Raw genomic sequence first — 18642 nt, forward strand, 5'->3', positions numbered from 1 at the left:
TGTTCCCACCTTCACCTCTGGTACCTGGCACAGCTCTGTCAGCTCTTGCCAGCCTGCATGTCTTCCCTTCCTCAAACTCCCACTTGCTGCCCAGAGCCTGGCAGGCTCCCAGCCAGAACCAACTATAGAGCCCAGACCAGAGGCAAGGGAAGTGGGTGCACAACCGAGGCCCCACCCCGCCCCAGGCCTGCACCGATGTGGCAGGGCTGCCCGCAGAGGCCAAAGCATCTACCCCCAACCAGCCAGAGCCAACAGCCGGCTGGCGAGCCCCAGGCCCTTCCCACTGCCTCTTAGGGCTCCTTCCACAACATCCAGGAGGGAGAGGTTGTTAGGGAAACAAAAGGAGGATGTTTCTGAGCCCCAGAGAATAATGGTTTGGGGTCATTTGTGGATTTGAACTACTCAAACTTCCCTTTTATTTTTTTATTTTTGAGACAGAGTCTTGCTCTGTCACCCAGGCTGGAGTGCAGTGGCGTGATCACTGCTCACTGCAGCCTTGACCTCCTGGGCTCAAGTGACTCCCACCTCAGCCTCCCAAGTAGCTATTATTAAGGCATGAGCCACCACACCTGGCCAAACCTCCCCTTTTATCCCCCAAGTACAGAAAACTGAGAGTTGGAGGTAAATCATGCATCTGATCACCCTAACAGGTCACAATGCAGAGGACAAGGGTGGGAAGCCCATTATTACTGGTGGCATTACAGTGTCACCCTGGCACCAGTAATAATTACGGTATTATAATACCATAGCCACACAGTATCATAATACCGCTGATGAGTCCTAATGTGGATGCCACGTCATGTTCCATAAACCACATGTGTTATAGAATAGGAGGCATCAGCTAATATGGGACATCACATACTAAGATGACATGTAATCCCATGACAGCTGGCACCGCCCTGGGTAAAGGCAAGGCAAGGGGAGCAGGGAGGGGAGGGACGACTCTACGCAAATCTGGCTCATGGCAAGCTCTCCTTCGTCATTCCCTGGACGACAGTGGGAAAGCTGGGTCAGCTCCAGTATTTGAGACAAAGGAGCACTGTCTGATTATGGTCAAGTGGGGGTGGATGGTCACACAGGGGGGCAGTCCCCCACTTACATGTTGTTGTCTCTACATATATCTATCTCCGTCTAGCACTGGAGTCTTCTCCTCCTCATTCTCTGAGGACAGGGAACAAAGAGAGGAGACGGGTTACCGACAGACCCACATCTTCTCTGCCCAGCCGCCAGGTGGCCCTGCACAGGGGTGGGCCTACTCTCCAAGGCCTTTGCGTTTACACATGGAAGCCCTGAGTTTTCTGGCTGGGGCTTGGCCTCTTCACCCTCTCTCCCTGCCCTCTGAGGGTGGAGGCTTAGTTGTATTCCACTCACCCCAAGGAGAGGCAAGCTCTAGGAATGAGAACCCAGGAAGCTGGGCCTCGCTGGGCAACTGGCTTCCAAAGGCACCTGGAAGGTAGGGAGAACCCCCAGGGTGGGAGTGTCCTGAAACAGGGACTTTGATTGGCTACAGATGTGAGGCAGAGGGGTCCTTTTCCACAGGGTCCCCTCACCTGCGTCAGCCCCCAGGTGTTGGCAGCCTGTGAGATGGCCTGAGGGTCAGGGTCACAGCTATCATCCCTCTGCAGAGAGGGGCACATACTGGGGGGCAGCTGCCTGTTGGGGCTCCCCTCTGGTGGTCACTTAGTGGCTCCGTGCTGGACACAGTGCCTACCTGCATGACCACCCCAGCTGCACCCCTGCCGAAACACTGCCCTGGCCCTACCACCCCACCAGTAGGGTAGACCGCCCTGCCAAGCTGGGAGCCCAGCTCCTCACTGACCTGACTCTCAGCCTGGGGTGTCCTGGGTTCCCTGTCCAGGCCACCTGCCTCAGGCCCAGGGCCCTCCAGGAAGTTGGATGGAACCAGGCCCCTTTGTCCATTTAATTCCCCCTGGAGAAGAGAGGCCGGTGAGACTGAGATCAGGAAAGAGGCTCTAGCCCTGCCCCTCGACCCTGATGCCCCTGGGGAACAGCTGGGGCCAAAACCACTGTCCAGGGAGGTGACCCGTTCCATTCCTCCAGACTTCCTGAGGGTTCCTTGCCTATCCCCCTGCGCGAAGTCTGGGGGGCTGGGATATGGTACACCCTCCCCAACAATGTTCTCACATAGTAGAAACCGTCATCGTCCATGCCCCCAAACACAGTAATGACGTCCCCTGCCCAGAAGGGCAGCTCTGCCTGTGGAAAACAAGAGGAGGGCATCAGGCCCAGGAAGGCTCTGCCACCGCCCCCTTTGCTGGGCTCTATCTGAAGGTCCTCACCTCCACGTCCATATTGGGGGAACTCTCCTGGGGGTCATAGTCAAATGCAGCCACCATGGAGCAGGGAGCTTTCAGGTCAGCAGGGGGGACCAGCTTGAGGGCCCTGCAGGGGGAGGAGGAGAAGACTCTGGACTCTCTGGAGAGCCCTCCACCCCATCCTGTCTTCTGCCCCGGACCCCTGCCGACCCCGTCACCACCTCCCCACTAGTTGTAGCCAATGGGGCGAGGCCAGAGGGGCCACCCACCCTATCTCCTTCCCCAGCCTCCCTGGCCCAGGGATGTTCCTTCACCTGGACAGGGCTGAGCAGGGCCTTCCAACTCACCTGTGGAAAGAATGTGCCTGCGAGCCGCCTCCCACCCTGCCCACCCAGGCTGCAGGTGCTGCAGCGCAGGCCAGACACTCGCCCACACATGAGGAGGCAGGCAAGGAAGGCTGCTGAGGGCGCATCTCCCCAACCCTTTTATGTGGCAGTGAACTAACACCCAGAAAGGGTAAATGGCACACTCTGAGATTCATGGATTTTATAGTCAGGTGCCTGTGGGAACAGAGAGCTCCACAAACCATCCCTCATCCCACCAGAACAAAGTCCCCCATGGGGGGGAGGCAGGGGATGTGGGTGGTCTGCCGATTCCCTTTACCTGCTCAAAACCCCAGAGGTGCCTCCCCAGACAGCCAAGCAGTGCCACCCACCAGCACACACATCCTCCCAGCACCTGAGAGAGAATGGGGTCTTACCCACCTTTCTTGGAGCGGCGGGGCTTGGGAGGAGGCCCAGTTGTGCGGGCTGTGGAGTACAGATCCAGGAAAGCAGAGAGAAAGTGAGGTAGGGGAGGTGAGAGAGACAGGATTGGGACTCTGGAGTTTCCTTCAGGGCCGTGCTGGGTTACTGAGCTTGTTTTGTAAGGGCATTCATCTCCCATCCCTGACAAGAGCCCCACCCAACCTTCAGGACCCAAAATTCCTGGCTGCATGGCTGTAGTCCCTTCTGCAACAGACGCCCACTCCACGCGGCCAGCCCATGTACAGTCTGACCACTGCGCCACAGGGTTCAAGGCAGGCTCCAAGGCTCTGCTAGAGTCTGGGGAAGTGGGAGCACCCCAGACACAGCAACTGCTCACGGTCAGGTGGAATTGGAAGGGGGCTGGTGGGAGGTGGGTGAGGGACAGCAGCATGTCATACCTGAGCCCTCAAGGAGAATATCTGGGGACAAATAACCCCGCTGGAGCAGCTGCTGTCTCCCAGCAGGGCTGTCCACAGCCACCTCAGCCACCATGTTGCAGGGAATGTAGCCTGTCCGGCCCCCACCTTCGCCCTGGTAGAAGCCATCGGCATCCTTGTCCCCAAACACCTGGAGACAAAACCAGTGGTCTCAGCCAGTTCTGCTCGCTCCCTATGCCCCTAGGCCCCGAACCCCGCAACACCCCACTTGGAAATGCAGAAGAATGTTCTCCCTTTTGTATGCCATGGAATGGGAAAAGGGGGAACACAGCAAAGAACAGGATTAGAGGGATAGCAGAAGACAGCCCTTTCTGTATTATCCCCATTCACTGTCTACATGGCCATGCCCTTCAACCACCCCAGACTGGATCTTCTTAATCTCAGAGCAATAGCAAAATGCCTTTAATCAATACTTGGAGGAATAATAAAAATAGTAATGTCAGCAGCAGATAGTTAGATTGTGCTGCCTATGTGTCAGGCAGTTAAGTACTTTATGTACATTGGATCATTTAATCCACAAACCACCCTGTGAGGTAGACACTAATATTATCCCCATTTTACCAATACGAAAACTGAGGCCCGGGGGGCCTAGGTAATCTACTCAAGGTTACACAGCTAGAAGCAGCAGAGTCAGGTCCAAACCCACGTCATCTGCTCTGGAAGCCATGTTCTCCACCATGATTCTGTGCTACCTCCAGCGGAGGAAAGGAGGGAGGAGGGAAGACCTAGCTGGTGTTTGGAGCTCTGAGCCCTGATGGCGAATCAGTCACCTTCAGGATCTGACCCTCTCGGAAGGGAAGCTCTTCTTCTCCAGCATCAGGATTGGGCGACATTGACACGGGGTCACAGTCAAACAGAGCCACAGAGATCCGGACGGGTAGGTGCTGGTAAGCCAGTGTTTCTGAGGGGCTCCTCGCAGGAACTGTGGAGACAGTGGAGAGGGCGGTGACGCAGCGAGCTCTGGCCGAGGGGCTCTAGCTCAAGCCCCATGGGGTGCTCACCTAGCTCTGCAGTGCTTGGCCTGAGGACTCGGACACCTCTCTTCTGGGGGCCCCTCCGCCCAGAGCTGTCCTGCCCTCTGGCCTCTCCGGTCTCTGTTGCCTGCAAAAAGAGGGCAACAGACGGCAAAAGTAACACACCATCCCTCTGGTGGGCTCGTGCTCCCCCAGCTCTGCCCCGTCAGCGTAAGCAGCACAGCAGCGCAGGAGCACAGCGTTCTTCTCCTGGAGCCTCGGCCCAGCCTGCTGGAGACCTCAGACACCCCCACAGTGGGAGGGAGGGCAGGAGGTGAGGCCCCAGCCCCAGCCCCCGAGTAGATGAGTGGAGTAGAGGGCACTGGAGTTGGCTGAGGAGCCTGAGAGGAGGGCCTCCCGTCAGCATCAGGGCAGGTAACCCTGGACATGGCATCACAGTCAGCGTCCTGAAGCCATAACTAGCTATGCAGAGGAAAGGGCGACCCTGCCCAAAGGCCGCAACAGGTGACTAGTGATAGAATATTGTGCATCCCATTTCTGATCAGCAGAAGCAGCAAAGCAGTGGAATGTGGGTGGGAGGAGGCAGGTGAGGGAGCCCGGAGGCCCGGCCCCACCTCTGCTGATGGAGGTGGGCAGAGTGGAATGGGAGCTGCTGGTGGGCAGCAAGCAGGGCCACCAAGTGGCAGCAGGCAGGGGCTGCCCAGGGCAGGGAGTGAGCACGGACCCGGGAGAGTGGCTCCTTGGCTCTGCCCATCGCACTGCGGCCTCTCCGCTCTGGCTCCCCTTTCTCCCAGGCTGGGAGGCGTGCATAGGGTTTGGGGCCTGAATTGGCCTTCAGAGGCCCCCTGGGCCTTCCTACAGTGGCTGTGCCCCAGGCCTCCCCATCTCCAGAGTAGCAGGAGCTGGTGATGCTGATGCCCCCGCTGCCCGCCTCCTGCTCCAAATCATATTCAGTGCTGATTTACAAGCACTTGGGGGAAAGGCAGCTGGCCAGCCAGGCTCCAGCGCCCGGCCGCGGGAGCACCTCCAGGAAGGGCCCAGCCGCCCTCTCCCGCTAGCCTCTAGTCCAGTCCTGGGGCCCTCAATTACGGGGAGGCCACCCCTCTCCCGTGCGGGGCCCGGTCGTCCAGAGACCTGGGGCCCATTGTTGCTGAGAAGTCGGCTGCAGTGTTCACGGGGATCTGGAGGCCCTGTGGCTGGGGGGCTTCTCAGGGGAGCCCCCTCCTCTCCTCCGGCTGCTTCCACCAACTAATCCAGGCATGTCTTCCAGGCAATCTCCAGCCCTGGAGGACTCAGGAGACAAGGGCCACTGGCCAGGTCTTTGGGGCTGACCACTGTCACAGCCCAGCCCCAGCGATGCAGGTTCAGGCGGGTCAGGGTCTCGGGAAGAACAGCCTGCCCCTGGCTTCTCCTCCTCCTCATCCTCCTCTTCCCCCTCCTCATCCTCCTCTTCCCCCTCCTCCTCCTCCTCCGGGATACTAAAGAGCTTCTTGCTGCAGAACTGCTGGAGGGGCAGCTCCAGGATCTGCTCCAAGATCTCCTCATCACTGTCAGTCTCACAAAAGGGGTTGGGCTGGGACTCGTGGGTTGGGAGGTGGGAGTAGAACACAGCAGGGAAGAGAGATGCGTGGGGAAGAGGAGAGGAGAGAGAGCTGTGATCTTTGCCCTCAAACGACGGCAGGGGTTACGGACAACCCCACAGCCCTCCCACAGCTTCCTCCGAGAGGAAAGAACCAGAGGGACAGTGGCTGGCCCAAAGTCGCACACATATCCAGTGAGAGCCAAAGGAAGAATTAGGGAACACACTCTAGGAACCATCACCAGCCCCTGTGGGACAGGAGCATTGAGGAGCAGGCCTCCCCATCCCCTCCCCAGAAGCTACCAGCACAAGGATCTTAGGTGGCACCAGCCTCCCCTGGCCAGGGCGCTGTATCTGGTGGGCTGGAGGGAGAGAAGGTACAGAAATGAGCTCCTCCTCTTCCCCTTTCTTTCCAGGAGGGCAAAGGCCAATCCTGGGCCACTTCCTATCTTCTGCTTAGGAGAGGGCCCAGGCCACATACCTAGAATGTTGCTGGCACTCAGTGGCAGTCAGAGCAGCTGCTGACACACAGTGGGGAGGTCCCAGAGTCTGAGGCCTGGGGCCCAGCAGCCCATCGCTACCCCGTTACCTTGGCCCCATTCTCCCTGATGCTGTTGCCAGCAACCTGCTTCTGGAAGGAGCAAGTCCTGGAACCCAGCTCCTCTTCCTCCTCCTCCTCCTCCTCCTCCTCTTCTTCCTCTTCCTCCTGGATGTCTGACAGGTCTGAGTTGCGGCCGTGGTCCACAAGGGAGTTCACCAGATGAACCCCGAGCTCTGCTGTGTCCTCCTTCTGCAAGAAGTGAGGCAAGGCAGGAGAGATAAGGACAGTGAGGGGGCACAGGGGATTCCAAGCAGGGTCAGCAGCCACAATAACAAGGGTCCTTTGGCAGAGGGAGAAAGAGCCATGTCCTAAATGGGGGAGGTACGCCATGGGTCAGGGGCAGGGTGGGAGAAGGGAGATGGAAGCCACATGGGACAGAGAAATCCTAGAAGAAAAACAGACACATAGCACAGCCAAAGGTGTGACAGCAGGACCAGAGCAGAGGACAGGCAGAGAGGGCAACTGGATTTGGGCTGGCAGAAAGTAGGGAGACCGGCCCCAATTCTCTGAAGTGACACAGTGTGTCCCCAAACCCCTACCTCAGCCCTGGGCCTCAGCCCAGACCCTGGGTCTCCTCTTTGGCACGTCTCGGTATTCGGCGCCCGCTGGGCCGGTGCTCTCTGGGTGGAGCTGGAGGCCGGGCAGGCCTCTCCTGCAGTCCACTCGGCCTCCTGCTTGGCCAGTGAGGGAGCTGCGGGGCCAGGGTCCTTCTTACCCAGGGTGGATGTGCGGGCTGTCCTCTCCTCTGAGGTGCCCAGCACTGCTGCCCCAGCCTCCTCCTGGAACAGAGAGCACTGAGGAAGGACCCAAGCCCAGGTCCCTCTGCCAGCCTGCACCTGCTCCCCTCTCCCCGGACAGGGTACCTGGGAGCAAGGTGCTGGAGGGTCCTCGTGGGACCCTTTTGGCATCTCTCTGGAAGGGCTTGCAGGGGGTGCTCCTGGAGGCTCTTGAGTTCCGAGGGGAGCAGGGTGCTGGAGAGGAGAGCTGGGGCCTCCAGGCCCTGGGGAGGCTGAAGCAAGGGGCGCTCTGGCCTCTGGGCTTGGTTGCGGTGAGGGGCAGGAGACTCTGGCTGGCAGGCTGGCCGGAGCCAGGGCAGGAGTGATAGGAGCCGGGATGGAGTCCGCCGACTCCCCGTGGGGTGACATGGTGCGCACGACCACCTCACGACACACCTGCAGCAGCTGCAGCTGGGACAGCTCCACCAGTACACTGCCTGCCGTGGGCGAGGCCACCTCCATATCTGCAGGGTGGAGGGGGCACAGGATAGGAAGCAGAAGCTGAGACAGCCAAGCGTGAGGAGGCACTGACAGCAGTGGCAGCTAGCATTATGCCAGGTACTGTGCTACGCCCTCTGCATGGCCTATCTCATTTCATCCTCCTGGCCACATGGCTTCAGTGATGGAACAGTTCTAAAATCCGTCATGTGCTGCCAAAGCCCATGCTCTTAACCCATCTGCCTCATGGTGCCCAAATGCCAGGGGCTGGGCATCTCTGTGCCAGGCCAGAGAGCCTAGGCCTCTGAGCATAGCAAGAAGGGACCCACCCCCACTCCCAGGGTACAGTGGGCAGGGCCATACCTTCTGCCCATCAGCGTAGATGGCACAGCCTGTGACCCGGACACCATTGGATGTGCCAGCAGCATCGATGGTGACTGGGAGCCAACTGATGATCAAGATCCCAGGGGAGGGCCCAGGCTCGATCTGCACATCCAGAGGGGCATCAGGTGGGCCTGGGGGCAGGGAGGCACAAGACCCAGTGATGCAGGACGCTCCCCATCAGAGATACCTGCCCAATTTGCTATTTCCCTGATAACGCAAATAAGATCAGGGTCCCCTTCTTCCGTCACCCACGGCCTGGCCTCCTGGGCGTTCTGGACAACAGGGCCCAAGCCAACATACCTGCTGGGAGGGTGGTGAACTGCAGGGTGGCAGCCCGCTGCTCCAGCCTCTCCCAGCCTGGTTCCCAGGGCCCTTGGGGTGGGAGCTGAGACTCCACTTGGGCCTGATAGGGTGTGCCAGGCAGTAAGTGGCAGAAGGTGGCCCAGCAGGTACTGGGGCTGGCAGGTGGGCACTCTTCCCCATTGAGGTCGATGGCATGGGCCAAGTTGCTATTGCCGGGCACCCAGGTGATCTTAGCAGATGTGGCTGTCAACCGCTGGACCCGCAGCTGGCTGGGCACCACTCCGGCCCGGGCACCCACCACCAAGCAACGGCGCAGTGGGTCAGAGCTGCCCCGGCTGCTCAGGGCCTGTGAGCAGAAATGTGAAGGGGCCCGGCCCGCAGGTCCAGGTTCTCCAGCACAGCCTTGGGTGGCGCCTCAGGCCCCAGGCCCCAGGGCCTGTCGCAGCTCCCCATTCACACAGATATGGAAGCCGTGTAGCTCCACTCGCTCAGGAGGCAGCTCCCAGGCCAGCATCATGCTGTGTGGGCCAGCTGCTTGAGGACCACCAGATGGCGGGGGTAAGGCACGGCAGGAGAGGCTGGCTCCGTCCTCCGCTGCTTTGGCCCCCGCTACTGCTGCCACCCCCACCTACACTCAGGAAACTGAGTTCAGGGCCTGAGCTGTGGGGCAGATCGGCCAGCTCTGGAGGGAGGGAGGTCAGGAGGTCATCATCCGACAAACGCTCTACAAAATTGGAAGGGACCAGGCCCCTTCGGCCATCCATGAGCTCTCCTGGCAGGAGGAGGACAGGAGTGGGCAGGGCAGGGGAAGACAGAGAGGAGATAAAGAAAAAACGATATAATAAGTGCATTTTAGCAACTGCTAGTGGGTGATCTTCAGCATTTGATTCAAATCAACATTTAACTGTCAATTCTTTTAAAAGACAAGAGCAGCCAGGCACGGTGGCTCACGCCTGTAATCCCAGCACTTTGGGAGGCCGAGGCAGGCGGATCACGAGGTCAGGAGATCGAGACCACGGTGAAACCCCGTCTCTACTAAAAATACAAAAAATTAGCCGGGCGCAGTGGCGGGCGCCTGTAGTCCCAGCTCCTCGGGAGGCTGAGGCGGGAGAATGGTGTGAACCCGGGAGGCGGAGCTTGCAGTGAGCCGAGATTGCACCACTGCACTCCAGCCTGGGCGACAGAGCAAGACTCCGTCTCAAAAAAATAAATAAATAAAAATAAATAAATAAAATAAATAAAAATAAAAGACAAGAGCAGTAAAGATCTGGATTAGACATAGGTCTGATAATAGTATTTTGGTTCTATAGGACGGTGCTTCTTCGATTTTAACTTGCATATGAATCACCTGAGATTTGTTAAGATGCAGATTCTAACTCGGTTGGGTCTGAATGGGGCTGAGATTCTGTGATTCTAATAAGCCACCAGGTGACAATCGGGCTGCGAGGATGGAGGAGAATCTCATGTTCTAAGGAAGCATGTGGAGTATTTCAAGGTAAAATATCATAATGCTTTTAAAATCATGTTTAACCTACATATAGATAAAGCAAATACGCCAAAGTTTTAACAATTGTTGAATCTAGGTGCTGGGTATATAAGTATTCAGATGTATTCTGTACATTTGGAAACTTTTGTGTTAAAAATTGCAATAATAATTTCATAATTTCATATTAAAGTTTTAAAAAATAAGCAGGTCAGGATGAGAAAACGGGCCAGACATGGTGGCTTATGCCTGTAATCCCAGCACTTCAGGAGGATGAGGCAGGCAGATCGCTTGAGCCCAGGAGTTTGTGACCAATCTGGGCAACGCGGCAAAACCCCATCTCTACAAAAAATGCAAAAATTACCTGGGAGTGGTGGCACGCCTGTAGTTGCAGCTACTCGGAGCCTGAGGTGGAAGAAGGATTGCTTGAGCCCGGGAGGCAGAAGCTACAAGCCGTAATCGCGCCACTGCACTCCAGCCTGGGTGATAGAGCAAGATGCTGTATCAAAAAAAAAAAAAAAAAAAAAATTCTGCTGATTGGGTTTTACCTGGGCCTGAGGAATAGGGGCCGGGTGCCCCTCAACTTCCCTTTGTGAACAGCAGACATCCACAGAGGGAGAGAGAGACAACCAACTCAGCAGGGTAAAGGAGGAATCTCTAGAGACAAATGAAGTAAGTGCTAGCGAAATCGTCACTTGTAAGTTCTAGAAGGATCAGGAGCCCCAGCAGGCCTGTGTCTAGAAGCATGACTGACAGCAGTCAATCCAGGCAGCCACCAATGGTTATGTTTTCTTACCTGCGTCAGTTCTCCTGAAGACTTGACAAGAGAGTATTTTAAAACATTTGCTGTTGTTGTTTGAGGGATGTCAAGGAAGCTGAGCACCCAGCATGTAATGTCATGGTCAATTTAAAGAAAAAAAGAAGTTCTCAGGAAACAGACAGCTGGTAGCTGGTGTGCTTTATTTAGAGGAAGAGGGAGCACGAGCCAGGGCTTAGGAGAGAGGGGTGAGTGTAGGCAGGTCTGAGATGCAGTGGGGCCTGGAGTTTCCCCCAACAGTCATCTGTGCCCCTCACCTCCACCCTATCTTTGTCTGCCTATGCTAGGAGAAAAAAAAGTAAGGAACTTGAAGAAACAAGAGGGACTGCCAATAAATTCGCTGATAAAATAAGCACTGTAGAGGGTTGAATGGTGGCCGCCCAAAAACATGTCCATGGTCTAATCCCCGGAACTCCTGAACGTGACCTTATTTGGAAAAAGCGTCTTTGCAGATGTAATTAAGTTAAGGATCTTGAGATGAGATCATCCTAGATTACCCAGGTGGGTCCTAAATCTAATGACAAGTGTTTTTATTTTTATTTTTTATTTTATTTTATTTTTTTTTTTGAGACGCAGTCTCGCTCTGTCGCCCAGGCTGGAGTGCAGTAGCGCAATCTCGGCTCACTGCAAGCTCCGCCTCCCGGGTTCACGCCATTCTCCTGCCGCAGCCTCTCCGAGTAGCTGGGACTACAGGCGCCCGCCACCACGCCCGGCTAATTTTTTTGTATTTTAGTAGAGACGGGGTTTCACCGTGGTCTCGATCTTCTGACCTCGTGATCCGCCAGCCTCGGCCTCCCAAAGTGGTGTTTTTATAAGAGACATGCAGAGGAGAAACACTAAGAGGAGGCAGCGATGGTGACCACAGATAGAGACTGGAGTGAGGTGGCCATAAGCCAAGGAACAACTGGAGCCACCATAAGCTGAAAGAGACAAGGAACAGAACCTCCCTAGAGCCCCCAAGGAGATGCAGTTCTGCCAATACCTTGATTTCAGACTTCTGGCCTCCAGAAGAGGCCAGTGAGAGAACAAATGTCTATTGTTTCAAGCCACTCCATGGTAATTGTTCCTGCAGCCCTAGGAAACGATCATAAGCACCAGCACTGTGGAGTGGGAGACAAAGGCAGGAGTCTTCACACTAAGAGGATCTCCAGCCTGCAGGGCTGAAGCTGGAGCCTGGGCCGGAGTCAGGCACATGCTCCAGAAGCCCACGCAGCTGAGAACAGCCTAGGTGGCCCAGACATAGAGGAAGCAGTCCTTTAGCTACGGTTGGACAGGGAATACGGCATCTGCCCCCGTGGTCTATGTGCCTTTACGTCTATCCCAATTTATCCCAGATCGCAGAGTTCAAATTCGAGTCATTTGTGGTTAGTTAATACTTATGCCTTTGCTGCCCCCTCCAAAAAAAAAGTGTTTGGGTTTTGGTTTTTGATTTGGGTGGTCTTTTTTTTCTTCATTTATAAAGTACTCTTTTCCTGAAAGCTTTTTATTAATTCTGATCTTTGTAATCTACCCCTGTAGGGAGTTTAACTGGTTAGGCCGCAAAGCCAGGTACCATGGGTCCCAGCAGCTCCTCGAGTAACAGGCAGAGGACCCAGGGAAAAGAAGCTGAGCAGGCTCCCAAGCTTCCAGGGTTACAGATTCGGAGCTAAGCCCGTTCCTAATCTCTACACACAGTTGCGGCTCTCGCCCTGCCCTGTCCATGCCCATCCAATTCTCCACACAGTGCCATCCTCTCTGCTGCTGATGGACTCAGCCAGGTGGTACCCAGGCCAGGGCCACCCTGACAGAGTCTCCCAGGGCCATGTCTTCCGCAGGCCCATGATGCCCAGTCTCAATGAGGCATCTGCCTTTAGTTGCCTGATCAGCCCTCTGACTCCCCACAGGAGCTGCAGAACCTCCCTGAAGCAGACACCCTGCCTGGGCCCTGACAGCTGCTAATCGCTTGCGAACACCTTCCCCTGGGATCTTTACCCTGATTCCTCCTTCTCACACCTGACTGGAGTCCGGCATCAAATGCTGCATACCTGACCTCGGGTGTCACTAGTGTGAAACACTGCCATGCCCTGACTATCCACACAAAAATGAATCTAGCCAAAATCTCCTGTGACACTCTCTCCACCATCTGGACTATGCTGTCCTGTCCTGCTTGGAGCCAGACTCCCTTCTTTCTCTTTCCCCAATGGCCGCTAGGTCTCTGTATGCCTTTTAGCTGAGACCAAAAAGTTAAGGTGGGCTGAGCATGCTGGGCAGAGGGGATGGATGGATGGATGGATGGATGGATGGATGATATCCGTCTTTGGGAACATGGTCTCAAAGGCAGGGGAATGGACAGAATGACTCCCCACTAGCTTCCTACCTTCAAAAAAGCCATCCTCATCCATGTTGCCATAGATGTAGAGGTACTCGCCAGCTGTCAGCGGAAGCTCTGCTTCTGGATTCTCACTGGGACCCTCAAAGGGGTTGTAGCTGTTAGGCGAGGCACAGATGAGGGGGAGGAGAGTGACCTACACTGCACTTCCATGTCCCGTCTTCTCTCCCCCACTGCACTGAGCCTTTACGGAGACTTGGTTGTGGTTGTCCACCACCAGCAAAGCCGAGCCCTCACTGCGCCCACCTTGGCCTAACTAGGTTATTAGAATAGGTCCACTGTGTCCTGTACTGCCCCCACCACTTCCAGAGGTCTCTAGCTCCACCCGGCCCCCTCCTACACCCCAAATGCTGGGGCTGGGCTCCGGGGCAGTGAGGGTGAGGGACCCACCTGTAACGTGCGAGGAGGACCTGGATCCTGGCTCCTCCCCGGCTGCCCTCTGGCGCGGCTGGGAGCAGGGAGACACTGTCTGCCTCCAGTTCCTCTACCTCACTGGCTGTGTCCACCTGGGGGCAAACAGAAAGGGCTGGTTTCTCTTCAGGGCTGGGGCCAAACGCCAAGCAGGCAGGTTTCCAGGCTGAGCCAGAGGACCTATTGCTTTAAGAAGGGAAAGTGAGCACATACATGCTGCACAAGACCAGTGGCAAGGACCCCGTGATGCCCTCTAAATCAGTACCTGAGACAGCAGGTCCTGGCAGAGCCCAGCTGCCCTGGGCAGGGGCAGTGGGGATAACCCAGACCCCTCCCTGAGCCTCTACTGCACCCGCCAGGAAATAAAGCCACTTCCCTCCTCTCAGAGGGGCACAGGCCATGCTGGTGTGGGGAGTGGGTGTCAACAGAGGTTTGGTTTGGTTCCTTAAAATAAAAACTCAGCAAAGTTGCCAGGTGCAGTGGCTCGGCCTATAATTCCAGCACTTTTGAGAGGCTGAGGAGGGCGGATTGCTTGAGCCAGGAGTTTGAGGCCAGCCTGAGAAGCATAACAAAACCCCATCTCTACTAAAATACAAAAATTAGCTGGGCATGGTGGTGCAGGCCTGTGGTCCCAGCTACTTGGGAGGCAGAGGTGGGAGGATCGCTTGAGCCCAGGAGGCAGAGGTTGCAGTGAGCCGAGATTGCACCACTGCACTGCAGCCTGGGGCATAGAGCGAGACTCTGTCTTAAAAAAAAAATAAGAAAGAAAAAAGAAACACCTCAGCAAAGCACCCCAACTGTAAATCGCTGGAAGCAAGGAGGCAGAAGGGAGGCAGAAGGAGCTTGAGAGGTCCCTGCTTCCAGCTGAGTGACAGGGTGTCTGCTGTTCAGCTCTGGAACTCAGAACTTCCTGTCTGCTTGCCTGGCCCACAGCCCAGGGCACCGCAACCTCAGGGCACCCCGATTCTCTGACCCTCCTTGAGGTCTGGGGTAGCCTGGGGGAACAGGCTGTCTTCTCTTTGCCAATGCCTGGGAGAAGGGGACCAAGTGGGCAACCTCTCCACAACCACATCCAAAGCTGGCACCACCCTTCTATCCCACGAGGGGCAACAGAGGCCCAGGGCTTCGTTCTACCACTTTCTGAACGTTTGGCTCTCAGAGCTGCTCCTGACCTGCCCCTTCCACCTTTTGCGGTTTGTGGGTAGAAAGAAGGATGAGTTGACGACCAGAGCTATGAGTGATGCCCAGCAACTTAGTAACAATAACAGCTGCCCCCTGTTGAGCACACATCCTGTGTGCCCACACTGAGACAGGCATGTTCCTTATGCACTTAACTCTCAGGACAACCTTAGAAGGCAGGTTTTATTAGCTCCAAGATTCAGATAAGGAAACAGAAGCCCAGAAAGGCTCAATGACTTGCCTAAGGCAAAGCTGGGATTTGAATCCTGGAACATGTGCTTTCTCATACAACCACCTGCTTTCACTACAGACGCTCTTAGGAACAGTCTCATTATGCAGATCCTGGTGGCCAAGTGTCTCCTCATCCAGCCCAGCACTCCAGAGCCTCCCTGGACCTCCCAGGGGTGGGCTGGGGTGGCCCCAGGTGGGGCTTGCAGGCAGGCAGTGGAGGGCAGGAGCGGCTCCACCGGAGCCCTCGCCCACAGGAGGAATCCACAGGCCTCCCACCTCCCAACTTGGGCCCCCAGAAGTTGCCACCCAACTCCTGGGGACCCCAGAAGAGGTCAGGGCCACCTGCCCTGCACCCTTCCCCAAGCCAAAGGCAGAACTTTAGGCCCCACCCCAGCACTTACCTCAGGTGTAGGGCATGACTTGGGGCTGTTGTGTATGGACTCGGAGTGGGAGGAGTTGGACAGAGACTCTGCCTTCTTGGCTGTCCTTCGAGGGACCCCAGTGAGGGTGGCAGGGCAGGCTCGGAGACTTTGGGGTGCAGCACCCAGGGGAGCTGGTGGGAGGTCAAGGTCTAGAGAAGATGGCACGTGGCTTGGGTCTGTGGCCTGAGGAGGGAGCAGGAGACAGGGTGGCGCTTCTTGGATATGGGGACCAGGCCCTCCATAGCGGGCTTCCTTACAAAAAGGGAAATATTTAGGAAGAAACTTACTAAATAGAGGTATAGCTGATTTACCAATACTATTTCACATGATCGTCAAACAGCTTGATGAGATGCATTTAATTATTCCTGTCTTACAGCTTACGAAACTATGGCCAGAGAGGTTAAGCAGCATTCTCAAATCATAGTGACTGCCAGTGAGTGGAGCTGGGACCACCAGATCCGACTGACCCCCGAGCCCCCACTCTGCACAAGGCCACACTGCCTGCTACTGACTCCTAGTGCCCAACCCCTAGCTCTGACCATTCAGGTCCTTTGGAAGGAGAGGAGCAGTGGCCCACGATGCCTGGGCCAGACTCTGGGACAGTCACTCCCTGGGCTTTATTTTCCCCAACAGAACCTGGTTCTAGCCAGGCACAGCTCTAACCTGCTGTGTGACTCTGGATGAGTTGCTGGCCTTCTCTGATCCTGAACTCCCTACTCTATACAAAAGCCCAGGCCTGGGGATTCCAGGCCAGTGCCACTGGGGTCCACCGTACCTTTGGGGGCCAGACCCCCGGCAAGGCTGGGGAGTGGAGCAGCAGCAGCGGGGTGGTGGGCAGTCTCCAAGGCTCCCGCAGTCCAGGGCAGATGTGAGCAGATCCAAGGGGCCCGGGTGCAGTGGAAAGCCTGGAGTTCCTGGCCAGGAGGCTGAACTGCTAGGTTTGGCTGCGGCACTGTTCCTCGAGCTCTCGAACCCGGGCCTGGGCCAAGACCCACCGTGAGCCACCAGGCCCCTCAAAGCTATGCAGTGCCAGCCCGTGCCATCTCTACACAGCCCTACACTGGGTTTCAGGTCACATCCATCCACCCAGCCCAGGCCTAGGCACCAGCCTTGCCTTGGCCACCCCACTGTCCTTAATGCATCAGAGCTGAGGGTGAAGTCCTGGCCTGTGTCCTGGCATATCTTCACCCCAGCCCCCTCCAGAGCCAAGCCGGGGCCTGCCACACACTCACCAACCTCAGGCCTAGGCGATGGCACTTCTGCCTCTGGCTGCTTTCTAGGCCAACAGGGATCATTCCCACCCATCATCACCACCATCACCGCAGGAGTTTTCTCAGCTCCACCGCTCATCACCCTCCACAATCAGCATCTCAAACCCCTTCCCTGAGGAGGTGGGCAGGAAATTCCACAGGGGAGCCAGGGATGTCTTTGCGGTGGGAATGGGCCAATGCCCGGGAAGTTTCTCAGGTCTGAGGAGAGTCCCAATAGCAGGGGCTCTCTCCGGCCACTATGGCGAGGCTCCTAAGTTAGACTGGTGATGAACTTCCTCATGATCAGGGTGGCTAGAGAGGGGAGGCCCAGTGTCTGACAGACAAGGCGGCAGGCCTGGGACAAGGGGACAGCCGCACATGTCCTGTGGGAACCCCGCCCCCTATGGATTCTCATGCTTGCTCCAGTGACACCCCTCTGCTGGATGAGAGAGTGGGACTGCCTGGCCCTGAGGGAGGAGATGCAACTGAGCCAGCCTAGAGAGGTGTGGGGAAGTGGGAGAATGAGGCGCTACCTGCATGGAATTCAAGGTAGACTGTTGCAGGAAAGGAAGCAGAGAAACAGGTTAGAACCCTGAGCGCTGTGGGTTGCTAACCCAGAGAGGGGAGGTGAGAAGGGGCTAATGGATTCATCCAGTCAGCTCCCTGGACTGACTAGCAGTTCCTAAATGGAAGGATATCTCAGGGTGAAGGCAGCCTCTGGGGTGGCAGCAGTGGGAGACGCTGCCACCCAGACTTAGGAGCCCCCTGCCCAGCCGTGCCCACCCTGAGAAATAGGCCAGTGGTGGAGGGGACTCCCCAGGTCCTGGAGCATTTAAGGGCCCTCCTGCAACTCCTCTCCCCACCGCCATAGTCCATTTCAGTTCTAACTGGAGGTCCCCTGCCTTCCTCCCAAGATGGTGAGTGGGGGCCACTTCCAGGCGCCCTACCTCCAGCAGCTGCACGGTTCCTTCATGTTCCTCTGGGCTTCTGCCTGGGCCTACAGGTGGGAGGAACCAAAATACTGGAGGGAAGGAGAAGGAATGGGGTGGAGTAGAGAGGGGTACGAGGGAGGAAGGGTAGAAAGGACAGAGGCAGGCCGGGCCGGTGGCTCACGCTTGTAATCCCAGCACTTTGGGAGGCCGAGGCGGGCGGATCACGAGGTCAGGAGATCGAGACATCTGACTAATACAGTGAAACCCTGTCTCTACTAAAAAATACAAAAAATTAGCCGGGCGTGGTGGCGGGCGCCTGTAGTCCAGCTATCGGAGAGGCTGAGGCAGGAGAATGGCGTGAACCCGGGAAGGCGGAGCTTGCAGTGAGCCGTGATTGTGCCACTGCACTCCAGCCTGGGCGACAGAGCGAGACTCCGTCTCAAAAAAAAAAAAAAAAAAAAAAAAGAAAGGACAGAGGCAGGGGAGGAAGAAGCCGGGAGAAAGAAAAGGGCAAGGAGAGAGGGAAGAGGGATAGGGAAGGGGGAGGCCGAAGGGTTTCTCCCTCCTGAACACCCACCCTGAACCATACCTTAGACCAGAAGGCAAAGGGGTCCAGGAGAGGCGTGGCTGAGTCAGCTCCCCTCTTTCCTGAGCAACCATCCTCCCGGTTTCCCCCCTACCTCTCTGGATGCTCCTTCTCAGCCTCTTTTGCCTGCTCCCTGCCCCCCATTTTGAATGTTAGGGTTCCCCTGGACCCAGTGCTGGGCCCAGTTTATATTGTCCGCTCTCTTCCTAGGGCTCCCATCTACTCATGCAACTAAGCACACTGGTGGCTCCAAATATCTCCAAGACCAACTTACCCATAACCCCAGGCTCACGTATCCAAGTGCCTGTGGACAGCTCCCCTTGAATGTTTCACACGCAGCTCAGACATGGCCCAAATGGAACTCAGCACTCGGGATGTCCTACCTCTCA

At 56.5% G+C, this 18642-nt stretch overlaps 1 protein-coding gene and 1 long non-coding RNA gene across 2 annotated transcripts; both read right to left on the reverse strand.

Annotated features, from left to right (window-relative positions):
• Positions 1 to 998: 998 nt before the first annotated feature.
• LOC115834411 (peripheral-type benzodiazepine receptor-associated protein 1-like) lies at positions 999 to 15727 on the reverse strand. Its single transcript, XM_030809158.1, is given in 25 exon segments — positions 999 to 1161; positions 1820 to 1930; positions 2146 to 2217; positions 2301 to 2398; positions 2585 to 2623; positions 3041 to 3085; positions 3481 to 3649; positions 4290 to 4441; positions 4521 to 4620; positions 5218 to 5486; positions 5489 to 5682; positions 5684 to 6072; positions 6662 to 6862; positions 7213 to 7452; positions 7537 to 7913; positions 8241 to 8402; positions 8572 to 8923; positions 8926 to 8988; positions 8990 to 9097; positions 9100 to 9149; positions 9152 to 9346; positions 13231 to 13340; positions 13633 to 13748; positions 15465 to 15549; positions 15651 to 15727. Coding segments are annotated over 25 exon segments (3804 nt in total). The 3' UTR covers positions 999 to 1131.
• Positions 15728 to 16402: 675 nt separating this feature from the next.
• Positions 16403 to 17713, reverse strand: LOC115834412. Its single transcript, XR_004029288.1, has 3 exons — positions 17683 to 17713; positions 17269 to 17289; positions 16403 to 16464 (listed from the first exon to the last, which is right to left on the reverse strand). It is a non-coding gene; the product is annotated as an uncharacterized LOC115834412 (long non-coding RNA).
• Between the last annotated feature and the right edge of the window lie 929 nt (positions 17714 to 18642).

Source organism: Nomascus leucogenys, unplaced genomic scaffold (genome assembly GCF_006542625.1).
Source record: "Nomascus leucogenys isolate Asia unplaced genomic scaffold, Asia_NLE_v1 001761F_25213_qpd_obj, whole genome shotgun sequence".
In the NCBI taxonomy this organism is placed as follows: domain Eukaryota; kingdom Metazoa; phylum Chordata; class Mammalia; order Primates; family Hylobatidae; genus Nomascus; species Nomascus leucogenys.